The 13,136-nt window shown below is 36.7% G+C and overlaps 1 protein-coding gene across 7 annotated transcripts in view; it reads left to right on the forward strand.

The window, feature by feature from the left end:
* The window catches only part of cspg5 (chondroitin sulfate proteoglycan 5), a 52,744-nt gene that overhangs the window by 11,303 nt on the left and 28,305 nt on the right, over positions 1 to 13,136 (forward strand). For all 7 annotated transcript variants that reach the window (XM_023330683.1, XM_023330682.1, XM_023330677.1 and 4 more), the window contains exon 2: positions 8,779 to 9,718. In XM_023330683.1, the coding sequence (XP_023186451.1) occupies positions 8,779 to 9,718 (940 nt within the window). The remainder of the gene's footprint in view (positions 1 to 8,778; positions 9,719 to 13,136) is intronic.

The raw sequence follows: 13,136 nt of genomic DNA on the forward strand, positions 1-13,136 counted from the left end.
GCCAGAGTCTGAAGTCTGAAATTCAGAATCATTTCAATTCAGGTCAAGTTTGCCTGTTCCAAAGCAACCAATTGGGCAAAAGACCCACAGCAATGCTAGTGTGGGTACGGACTTGTGTTTTTACAGTGTTCCCAAGTCGTGTTGCCTCATCTCAGGCTGTAGTTTTTCTAGCAGAAACACATTACAGGTAATGATGTCCAAAAATATGTTCAAAGTGGGCATTTTCTGCAACCCTAAGAGATGTTTGCGGGTGAAAATCCCAGTAGATTAGCAGTTTTTATAAACATCAAACAAGCCCATCTGGCACAAACAACCATGTTACGTTCAAAGTCACCCTTTATTCCCCATTCTGGTGTAGGTTTGAAGTCATGATTATCACATTCACTCAGTTCCAACCATAAAATTTGTATTAAAAAGTAATTAAAAAAGTGTATCTAATAAACTGACCTGTAAATATTTTTGCTTCATTCACAGAAACCCAGATTCTCTTGTTCCGTCTTTGTCATCAACAGCGGTAACAAAAATCATCACTCTTGTTAGAAAATACTAAAAGTTCTCAAGTTTAGATCTTCAAATTTTAGTTTTTAAAACAGCCAGGGTCAAAATGGGTTTGCTTTGTCTCTGTAAAAGAAAAACAAAAACAAACAAAAAACTCCTCAAAGTTTAGTCTTCTGCCTTCACCTGTCACCTCCACTCATGCTACCATCACTTAATGCTAAGGGAGTTAGCTTTTAGTTAGCAATTCTGAAGAGTTGTCTAGTTTTTACTGTTTTCTGTGATTGTTTGTCATATTTATTGCAGTGGCATATAGTTCAGAGTCTGCCCACATAAAATGGTGTGTTAACTGATATAACTGTGCATCTAACTGAAACCATTTAGTCTGATCTATTTCAGTGTCATTGGTCCGGTTTTGGTCTCAAGGTGTTTCCACACCTGACAGTCCAGTTGACTCGATTTGATTGGGGACCAAAATTGCAGTATTACATTGTCAGACCTCAACTTCTATTAAAATGGACTAATCATGGCTGGTGTAAATGCACCCGTAGTTTTGTCTTTGGTCTTGACTTAGGTTGTCTTGCCAACTGCAACTTGAACGTTTTACAATAGCACACAAGTCTGTGCTGCATAGTTTATACTTTAACCACAATGTACCATAAGGTCTGAAAGGTAAACCACCCACATGCTGCAGAAAATACCTTAACAGTTGTCAGAGAGCCACCATGCTGCTCTAAAATCGGCTGCCCGTCAAAAAAGTTTCTCTTCGTTAACCCTCTATGGCATGACTTTTTATTTTTGTGGGGAAGAAATATTTTCCTGCATTCTTTGGGAGCTTGGTGGTCCCTAATTACATGTCAATCATAAAATCGGACTCTGACACCTCCTGGAACCAGATTTGGGTTTGTTGCCTCAGGGTAACATTGGTCTAGAACACCAAGATTGTCTACACTGATTATGAGAAATGAAATACAAATCAAACAAAAACTATATTCATAAAAAAACTTTTTTTTGGACAAAAATATGTCAAAAATCATGCCCCCCAAAAAATAAAATAAAGGAGCAATGTGAGGTACAGCTATGTGGTTTGTTGCCTGAGGGCAACGCCATGCCATAGAGGGTTAATCCAATTAAGCTAACGAGGTGTTGAAACGGAGACAGCTCCACTTAATTGGAGCTCAGTTCAGTGATGCACTGTGAGGATTCTGGCAGGATGACACTACTGTGTTCTCAAAAAAAGTACCTGAGCTCTGATCGCCTGTGCTTTGTAAACAAGCTCGACTCTGTTGAAAGCACAGAGGAGATTAAACAACATGCAGAGGATCCTTGATCAATCAGTCCACATGGGTGGGGTGTGTGTGGAATCAAAGTTATTCCTGTGGACTTGTGAATGTTTTCGGTTAGTTTTACAGAAATTACTTCTATACTGTGAATGGATATTTTTCTGCCTCTGTACTCAACATGTTTCATTCAGTAATGCCAATTAATATTAATAATACATTGTCTCACATAATAAAAAAACTGATGCAAAATTGGTCAATAAAATGCATCATTAACCCTTTCATGCATAGTGGTCACTACAGTGGACAGCTATCTAAAAGCCATTTTCTTGTGCTTCCTGTGGATTTTTATGTTATAAATGCACACAGACCACTGAAGTGGACACTAATGCATCATAAAATATACCATCAACTACTGGCCATCAGCTGCAAATGCAAGAAATTATTTTTGTTAAATACAATATGGCCGACAGACAAAAAAGCATGAGAACCGACCCGGTCCCTCCTTCTACTGTAGACGACTCTTGCAAGTAAAAAAAATATTGTGACATCAGATAACCCCTAAAGAACAATACTACTGATGTATTTTTCAAATAACAACTTTGTATGTGGACAAAATTACAATTGATCACATAAAAATAAAAAAAATAAAAAAAAATTATTTTTACAAAAAAATTTTCCTACCTTTTTTATGCCTTAAGAAAAGAATTTTAAAAAATGGAAAAAAAAATTCTGACACAAAGGATCATAATTCATGCATGAGAGGGTTAAGATTCATTTGCATATTATCTCACACAGTTGTGTCCAAACTTTTGGTCTGTACTGTAAGTTTTAAAAAGTATGTAAATGGAACAAAAAACAGAGTAGATGTAAAGCAACAGAGATGTAAAGTAATAACCACTGGACGTTTGCCTGCTGAGACTGGGTTCAAGTTATATCTGAAAATTAACACAACAGCGATTGAAATATAATCTCTTGGATTTTTCAATTTCCCATCTCCCCAAAATGAAAAAGAAAAAAAGTCCTGGATTCAAGTCAAACTTGCATAAAAACCTGTTTGTTGATATAATAGAGTCTGAGTTGTGTTGTTTTGGGTATCCAGATGTGATGAGATTTCCCTTATGTGCCTACAAAAGTCAAAGGAGTCCAGACTAAAGGCAGCATCTTTTAGTAACAATTACCCTTTCAACCAGGATGGTGCTGCAATTTAATCAAACTGAGGGAATCTGTCTTCTGAGTGCAGACAAAAGATCTCTGGGGTATGATTCATTCCTGACAGATGACAGACTGTCACAGTGAAAGCTAAAGTCAGAAAGTCTATCAGAGGCCATGAAAGACTCCTCTTCTTTCTGCCTTCTCCAGTCAGTCTCTTTCACCATCTTTTCCCATCAATCACAGCAAATGTCACCTATTCCCTCTCTTTATCTTTCTGTCTCTATTCTTTGCTGTCTCTGTGTCATTATGTTGCTCTTCTCCCCATTGTTCATCTCCACCTCTTCCCATCATAATCTGTCATCACTCTCTAATGTATGGGAAACTTTCCTACACTACCTTACAATCCCCAGTAGTTTTGCACTCATCTAACTGGTTCCAGTTGCAGCATAAGGAGAAGAAGTGAAATTGGTACTTAATTTTCAGTTGCACATTAAGACCAGAACGTTTTTTGGCTTCAACGTTCAGTTCCTGGTGGAGAAGTAAGCATGTTTTGATTGATAAAGTTGTATTTATCCATGTTAGAGTTAAAAATAATATGTTTTTGTTTTTTATCTCCTGGCTGCTCAGTTGATGCATTAAACAGCAGCGGATTGTGAGACTGCTGGATGGATTAACATCAAGTTGAACCCAAAATATTTTCAATAAACTCAAATTTTTCCTGTCATTGTTTTTTGCACAGACGTCCCGCTGGATGATAGTAACAACAAGAAAATAGTTACATACTAAGGTAATGATAAATCTTTTAGACAAGACCTTGACCAAGACCTTTCTTATAAAAGTCTCATCTTAACATTGTTTCTCGTCTATGGAACCGAAACATAAACATAAACTCCATGCATATATCCAGTTTAAACTGAACTACTGCAGTGCAGTTTTAGTGATGTGCCATAAAAGCCTCCTAAATGTCATAAATAATCCAAAGTGCTTTTCACCTTTCACTGGCTCAGAGTTTAATGTTCCTCTTAGCACCTTGAGATATGAGAAAGTTTTCAACAGAAGTTAATTTCATTATTACAAATGTTTTATTAGCAGGTTTTAAACACTGGTGATCTTGACATTCTCAAATTAAATATTTATTATTATTTAGAAATCAACCAAATTAGCATTTTTAACAGTTTCAGCATCTTAAAAATGTTTTAAGACATAACTATAAATTCCTAGGATCTTTGTTGAATTTTCTTGATGGCTTTTGATTTTATTTTATTTATTTTTTTCACAGGTTTTTTAAAAAGTACAAAAAAAACAAGCACTCAGTAGGACAGAGAAAACATGTGCATACATAGCCAAGAACAAAATAATTCGTTTACCACTACTTTTCTGTTTGAAAAGGAGTAGGAAGAAATGAGCACTTACTTAATCCTCCCCCTTATCTAAATTTAATGAAATATATTACTTGCCGACTCAATAATGATGGTGGACCACATGTTTATTTTAAAGAATCTACATAGAAGATATTTGTCATTGCTTTACCTTTTATGAGTAACATTTTTTTAGGTTATTATGTCTCTTAGCCATCTCAAAATGACATAATGCTTGCCAGCTAGTTCATGTGAATAGGAAATTCATCAAATTTGACAATTTTGATGATGGCATTTGACAAAATATGATGATTATTGCTTTCTTCATAATTGCTGACTGTGTTGTGTTTTTTATGGTACAGCACTTTAATTGCCTTGTTGCTGAAATGGGATATAGAAATAAACTTGGCTATATAGACTGCAACTTGTGACTGGCATGGGAAATGGGAAAATAAACTGCAGTTAAAGAGGCTCAAAAGTTGTGCTGGTTTGGTTTTTCCACATCATTGTCTCCAGAACATGCATTCATAACTGCAGTGAAGGTTGTGCCCAGTTAGTTGCCCCTGCATTGACAAACATATTATCAAGACTAAACTTAACAGCAGTCAGCAATGATCCTCACATATGCTATTAGGAGGTTTTCAAACAAAGCTTCTTATGGGACCAGCAGTGCATTTCAGCTCACAGCAGGAGATGATGGTGGGCTTGAACTCCCAACCACTGGTTACTTTTTGCCCATCTGAAACAGGAACTTCTGATTTTTACTGTTGCTCATACGTTGGATGTTTAATTTTGTGGGCATAATTATCTTTTTATGTTAAACATCATTTAACAGATTTTATTGCAGACAGAAAGAAAGCTATTTACAGAGACATAAGTTTTCTGTTTTTTAGACACTGAATAATGAAGTTGGAACGGTTAGTGTAGAAAAAATGTTTTTATAGGTTTTTTGTTCCAGTCTGTCCAGTTTGTTGCCTCAGTTGGATTGAGTCTGTTGTGCCAAGTTAAAAAGTGAGTTGCTGAAGTAATAGCTAACTTTCCCTTCTTTTTTGACCAAATCTGTCTTGACACTATGAGGTAGCCAGACTCACTAGAGTGTTTATTCAAGCTGTCGAGTCTACTATGAAACATTAGTTAAACATCAGTTTAAGTCCCTTGATGAACAACAATACAAGCTCTTTTGGTTCTGCTCACCAACACAGAAAAAAAACCTCAAGTTATTAACATGTAGCCTAAAATTAGGCTTACGTTTGCTCAAAGTAAACATTCCTAACAGATCTTTCTGTAGATGTTTATTTTTGCATAAATCCAGCCCCTGAGTGGAAGTGGCAAAAAATAAATAAGTACCTAAAATGAAGGCTGAGCCAGTCATTTACACAAGACAAATTATATGATTTTTTGGCAGTTTGTGTTTAAAAAAGGTTAAATAGAGAAGCATTAACTGCTGAAATTAAATATGGCCTGGTTTTAGTCAGAGAAATTTGGAACTAAATGAGAACAGGAATCAACATCCAGATCAAGGCTGATGTTCACAGGGTTTCTACCCTCTGAGAACCTGATTAGCTCAGCATGATAGAAAAAATCTCTTTAAACCTACAAATTTATGTTTAAAGCCAACTCACAGGAGGTCCTTGATTTTATTTTCTTGCCAGTGTAGGTAAATCATTCCTGCTGAGATGTGTACAGAATGTTCAGAAATAAAGAAAAATATTCAAAGAGCCTCCAGATGATTAATATGAAACCATAAAATCCAAATAGGTTTATTGGCTGTTAAAGGTGTAGTTTGGTAAATTAGTGTGTCTCAAATACAAACAGTTTTTATGTTTTCATTAGAACAAATGAGGAGGTTCTGCTAACTGAGGCTAACCATGAAGTACAAAAAAGAGAAAAGAATGGAAAGTCAAATAGAGAAACAAAACAATTTCTCTTTCAGACACAAACTACCAGTGATTTATTCCTCATCATCACCCTTGACTAATCTGATTCTGCAGATCTTAATAACAACAACTGCAAGGGATTAGCTCAGTATTCTGTCCAGATAATATGTTTATTAGCCAATATTCCTTCAGATTGCACCGTCTACGCACACAAAGTGCACCTATGATGGACTGGTGACTTGTCTGAACGTCTCTGTTGATTTATTGTTTAAGTGACGTCACGTTGGCATTAAGAGTGCATTCACACCAACCCTCTTTAGTCCACTTTAATTGAACTTTAGTTTGTTTGCCTAGAAATCTGTCCAGACATTGTTTTGTCTGAGTCTCTCTGAGATCATCAGCCCCCACCCCTACAGTGAACCCCAAAATCCATTCCCTCTTCAAACCAATAATCCCTAATCCCAGATACACGCCATTGAAGTACATTAGTGAATTATTCCTTTAATCCAGAAGTAGGAGTGACCCTAAAAGCTGCTTTTTTTTTGCATGGGTCCCTGAGCCGCCCTCAGATGAAGTAATCAACTGGAGGATACAGCCAATTGTGTGTCATTTTAATTTGTTTCATCCCCCAGATGCCTTGAGATTGTTCTGCTGATTTTGTAATCCGCAAGAGTTTAAAGCATGAAGTAACAGTGTGGCACACGAGGGGATGCTTGACAAGGAGGTGTTTTAAAGAAAGATTCAGATTGAATGGCATAACATAACAGTTTCCTGTAATGTTTATGTTTTAGTTTTATGTTAAATTACTCTTATTTTTGTTGCTTTCGTTTTCATTTTCAGATTTTAGACTTGTTTTTAATAGGAGATTATGAAAAAATGCTAATTTTTATTTATTTTTTGACCATTTAAAAAAAAAAAAAACTAAACCACCATGAACTTTTCATGATGGTTTAAGAATCAGACTTATGTAGTAAATAATCGATTTAAATTTTGTTGTAGGTTATTTGAAGATGTTTTTTCATGTTTTCTTTGTTAGAACAGTTTGCATTGGGTATTCGAGTATTTAGTTGATGTTTACATTGAAATCTTTCATTTATTTTAAGCTTCAGGTTCCCGAATTTCATTTTTCACTTCTAATTATTTGTCAGTACCTTTTGTACCTGCAGATGTAAAGACATGTCTGGTGTCATAAATGTTAATCTTTCACTTTTTTTAGTTCCTGGGAAAATTTGACTGTGATTTTTTAGATAAAAGTCAGGGGTTTTGATGGTGTAAGGGTTGCATTTGTATTATTATTATTATTATTATTATTATTATTATTATTATTATTATTATTATTATTATTATTATTATTGTTGTTGTTGTTGTATAACAACATTTCACATAATTTTGTGACAGATTTTTGTACAGTTTGAGATTTGACATTACACATTTTTGACTAATTCTGGTTTCTTTTTATGCGCAAACAAATACCCTTTTCTGGCTTTTCTGCCATGAGCGATCATTAATGATAAATAATTCATTACCACTCATGGCAGAAAATAAATAATTAAGCATTATATAAAACAAAAGACAAAATGATTATGGAGTTGGGTTTTTTTGCTTATCTTTAGTATCTTATATTAGCAGTTTCCATATCCAACCTGGTGCATAACAGACAGAGACTATCTGACAGAGAAAATGTATGAAACATCCTTAAGAATAGAAGCAGACAAAACCCAGACCACCCACTGAGCTGCTGAGATTTTTTATTTGGCAAGAACCCAATTGGATTTGTCTCCGAAAACTGCAGCAATGTGCCTTTAGTTCCCACACGATTAAAAAGAATAAGTGAAAGTAGGGCACGTGTAAGTGTACTGTCCTTCTGTCCACTTTGTCTTTAACCATGTAGTTGAAGTTAAGAACTAAATTTTTTTCTGTATTTGACACAAATAACTTTTGTTAGAATAAATCCAAATCAGTGTGAATTTTGTTGCATTTAGAAATCTTCACAAATCTTGCTGTCAAGATTGAATTTATAAGGTGGGATATTTAGAAAACATTAACATGGGATTTGTACAATCTAACTTATTAAAAGCTGTATTTCTTTACAAAACAAAACAAAAAAAACAACCGTTACCGTTAATCTGGCGTTAACATTAGAAAATTGTTTAAGACTAAAGAGCAAATTTATAGGTTAAGGAGGGAATTATAGTTTAAAATATACAAATTCAGAACTGGAAAAACGTTTTGTATCAGTAAGTGGAGTCAAACTGTGAAAGAATTTGAATATTGAACTTAGACAATGTTCAAACATAAAACTGTTCAAATTATCATATAAACATAGGATTATTGCTGGATATAAAAATAATGATTTTTCAACCAGTGTAATTATAATTAAATGGATACTATATTTTCTATTAAATATGGGTTTAGTTGTTATACGTATGGATTATACAAGTAATAAATGTAAGATTATGTAGGTGGACAAAGAGAGGGAATATTGATAAGTTTATAATTCCAGCCACTCCCTTAAAAATGTAAAACAAAAGTTTTGACATTATGCTTCATAGTATAAGTATTTTTTTGTACATATTCAACAAACAATACTAAAAGACTTTTCTCTCTTTGCAGGGATGGTTCTTGGTATAAATGCTACTGAGCCAGACGATAAAGTCAACACCACTTCTACAGTCATCGAGGAGGACGGCCCTGTAAAGGTTAATGATGTCATGGCAACAGTAACCGGGATGAGCACCTCTGCCACTTCTGCTCCGATCGGCTCCGTGACCCAGAGGGCGGGTCGTATGCCTCGCGGTGACAAGGACGACACTGAGAGCAGCGGCATGTTTCCTGCTCCCACGGTGGAGAAAGTGAGCGTTGCAGCGACGCCCCAGATCATCCCAGATTCGGCTGAGACAGATCTCCTGTTGCCTAGCAACCCACTCAGAGAGGATGTCGTGAAAGGAGAGGAAGAAGGGGATGAAGAGGAGGAGGGTCTGCCACATACCAACCCACCTTGGATCCATGTCAAGGAAACTGCCATGTTTGACCTGGACCACCTTACTACCACTACTGCCCCGCCAGCAGCTGCCACTAACCCCTCCAACCCAGACGTCCTTCACGTGGACTTCTTTGATCCATCCTCTCGTGGGCGTAACTTAAACCTCGCCCCACCCTCTCCATCCTCTCTGGCCCACGAGCTGCAAGGCGCAGAGGCAACTTCCTGGGCAATGCCAGAAAACTACGACTACCTTACACCCTACGACGATGGCATGACTACCACTGTTGACGAATACAGCTACAGCACCACAACCGATGCCTATGAGACCGAAGAAGACCTCAGAGAGGCTGCAGGGTCTCCTGCTCGCTCCAGGCCTCGGGTCCCTGGGTCTGGTTCCTTCATCCCTGGGGGATCATATCCTGGTGCTGCACCTAACGTTTTGCCTAATGGGTGCAGAGTCGGCTACCAGTTGATCAATGGAAGCTGCCGCTCTGCCTGTGAGATGCAGCCCAACTATTGCCTCAATGGAGGACAGTGCTACCAGCTGGATGGCGAGGAGATTTTCTGCAGGTACAAAACTCCCCTTGTTTAATTTATTCACAAATTAATATTTTTTTAAAGGGGCACAATTATGTATCTTCCGGGCACAATAAAGAAACTGTTACCTTCAGTTGGTATAAAAATGCTGTACATATCAAACATAACTTCAAAGAAATTAGATTTCTCATTTGATTTCACTCTGACACTCTGCCTTTAGCACATCACCACAAAAATGCTTCTCATTTACAACTTTTCTTAGGAAAGTTGAACTGAGAAGTTTGCATGAGGAGCTCAGCATATACACACCAGGTGTTTGCTTAATGCTGGTGCCACTAGTTTATAGGGGCTGAGTGGGGAAGGTGCGAAGGAAGCATTTAGGAATCCTAGAAAGGTTGACAAATATGCATGAAAGAATCAAAGCAACACTCCAAGTATGTTTGGGATGAGGGAATATAATTATAGCATGATGTAAAACTCAAGAAAGTTGATTTTAGATATTACCCACCCCCAGTGCCAGCTGGGTTAAGTAAACAGTTTTCAAAGTGTCCATGAACAGTCCTTAGGGTTCTTTTATGAACTGTTTTTCCTCAGGGTTCAATCAGATAGAGCCACGGCAGTAAAAAGGCACTGTGGAGGTCAAAATAGGGTTAGGGTTAAAATTAAGAGAACAATTTATACAAATATGCTGTGATCAGAGACCTAGCCAACACACCTAGCGGTTTTTATACTTTTATTTGGATCTCAGCTTTTTCTAAAATCAACCCAGGCACTTAAAAAAACATCCATCCATTTTGGTAATAAGTTAATTGTTTAGATGTCTTGAGAGTGAGCTGTTTATAAAACCTTCCAATTGTTAAGTCACATTTGACGGTCACTGCGCCATTACCAAGCAACCCTAGCCAAACCCAGCCCCGTTACCTAGCAACCCAAGCAGTAGAGCTCCAGCACTTGCTCACCTGATTTCACTGCTGTATTTGCTGTACAATGGCTGCTGGGAAAGAGAAGTGTTTTGTTGTGAGAAACCACGGCATTCTTGTTGCTTTTCAGAAATATACGTTTGTATAATTTTGTATCTGTTTGCGGCCATTTTCACGTCTGAGTATAAACATTGAGAAGGGGGCGTGGCCAGCAGCAGTTTACTTGGATTTAAAGTGGCAAGAGGCCCTGAAACAGCTCATCCTGAAAGGAGCTCAAAATAGGCAGAACTGACCAGACTGAAATCTCATTATTGAAGATTTGGTACAAAAAAAATTTAATGAACATGTTTTGTGAAGCCCTTAGACCTATCTTAACCTCTACAAGGAAACAGAATAGGTCACCTTTAACAATGAGAGTGTGTCTGTGGAGTCTTGAGTCAGGATTAGAGCTGCTGCAGATTGGGGGGGAAGGTGATTTCTGCTGTGAGTGATTTCTAATACTCTGATCGTGACTATCGAGGGGGTGCTGTCCTGAATTTGCATTTAATGAAAGGACAGTCTGTACTGGAAGTCTTCCTTTGTCAGCATATGGTTAGAAAATGATTGGTTTAAATGAAAATATTAGAAAATTAGATTGAACCTGAACTGAGAATAATTTAGAAGTATGCAGTTATTCCAACGGAATATATTTGTGTTTAATGTAGCGCCATATACATTTAAACAAAGAAGACAGTGACAGGCCCTATCAGATTAAAAGATTATTTAGAATGCAATTCCCAGAATCATAAAATGGATGGACCAACCAATCATTGAAGGAAGATTTCCAATTAGTGAGCAGCTGCAAAGATTACAATGCAGATTTATGCAGAATGGCAAACAGCTTCCTGACTGGAACAGATAATACAGATATTGCTTAGTTCACATCATCTATACAGTTTTCTCACAAATTCAAAAAGTATTGAATTAAAAAAATGCTACACACACAAATATCACTGAGAGGTCAGATCTACCAGCAATAAAAGAACAAAGTCAAAGATTTATGACCTCAGGGGACCTCAAGTCAGGACAGCAGGAGATTTATCCCCTGTTGTGGTCATGACCTCCATCCTATTGCTGCCCTTTTAACCCCAAGCTCTGTATGTCAGAAACACAGCATTTCTATCATAAGCTGAGTTGATTTGATGTTATGCGATTATATTTGCTTTATGCAGTTTCTGAAGGATTATACTGAGTGGCGTTTGCCAGCCTGCCTCCCCTGAGTGTGAGTCCGGCTGTAACTTTCCAGGAGCTTTTATTATGTGCCTAAAGGTTGGAATTTTGTACTTCTAATCTGGAAAATTTGAATTGCTCACACTGGAAAAACACAAAATCTTGGCAAGTACTTTTGATGTAATTTCTAGTGCAAACATCTTAGTACACTTAAAATAAGACAAAACTAACTTACAAGTATAACCTTTCAGCAAGATACAGGAGCTTGTTTTGCATAAATAATTCTATAATATTGATCAGAAAAAGCACTAGATCCACTGGGAGATTATCTCACCTATAACAAGACATTTTCCCATGTTATAAAGGAAAGTGGATTTCTACAGATGGGTTTAAAACTCATATGAACATGAATGGGAGAAAATCCATAATTTGGAGGAACTGACAACTGCATGTTCACTATCATAAGCTGATGTGGGCTTTAAACACATATTTCATGACCTTCAAGCTTATTATAGCTTTTCTATAATAATAATAATAATGTAATGATTGGGTTCACAAACCCTACCATAAAGATCCAACACTCTTACATCCACTGTTGTATTAATGCTGGTGTTGAAGATGTAAAAAAAAAGGACTAAAAAACCCTGAAAACTGTAGCAAGTAAAAAAAAAGAATGAATATTTTATTCTTAACAGAAAACATACAGTAATTATAAAAAACAAACTAGTGTCCATAATATTTAGAGCATATTTTGGGTGTCTGTCAGCAGTTAGTAGCAGGGATGAGCCTCCTGAGAGTGAGTCAGACAGATACTGAGAGGCATTTGACTTCTGGGCAAGAGCAAGATATGGGTCAATGGAGCGCTGGCACAGATGCTGACCAATATGGTGCTCTGTGGATGAAGCCATGATTGCATGTAGGATTACACGTGACTTGGGTTAGTATGTGAAGCATTGATTTGATTTATTCTTCATTTTCATTTTATTTTGTGCTTGTGTGTGTGTGTGTTTGTTTGTATTTGTTGGCATTTGCAGCTTAACTTAAGCTGCTTCGTTAGCATGAGATAAATGTTCGAACTGCTGTTTACTGACCTTAGACCAGCTTACTGTAACTCTTTAGTACAGTGTGCTCCACTCTTATATAATAACAAAATATACTCAAACTTGAGCTTTTTTCTCAAATACAGCTTGGAAATCTTGCTGTAGATCTACCAAATTAAACTGAAACACAAATTGTTGTAGATTCAGCACTTTATCTGGTATGTAAAATAATGCAGGGATGTAAAACTCATTTTCAAATTTCCGCTATATCAAGATCATGAG

This window comes from Xiphophorus maculatus, chromosome 3 (genome assembly GCF_002775205.1).
Source record: "Xiphophorus maculatus strain JP 163 A chromosome 3, X_maculatus-5.0-male, whole genome shotgun sequence".
NCBI classification, from domain to species: Eukaryota; Metazoa; Chordata; class Actinopteri; order Cyprinodontiformes; family Poeciliidae; genus Xiphophorus; species Xiphophorus maculatus.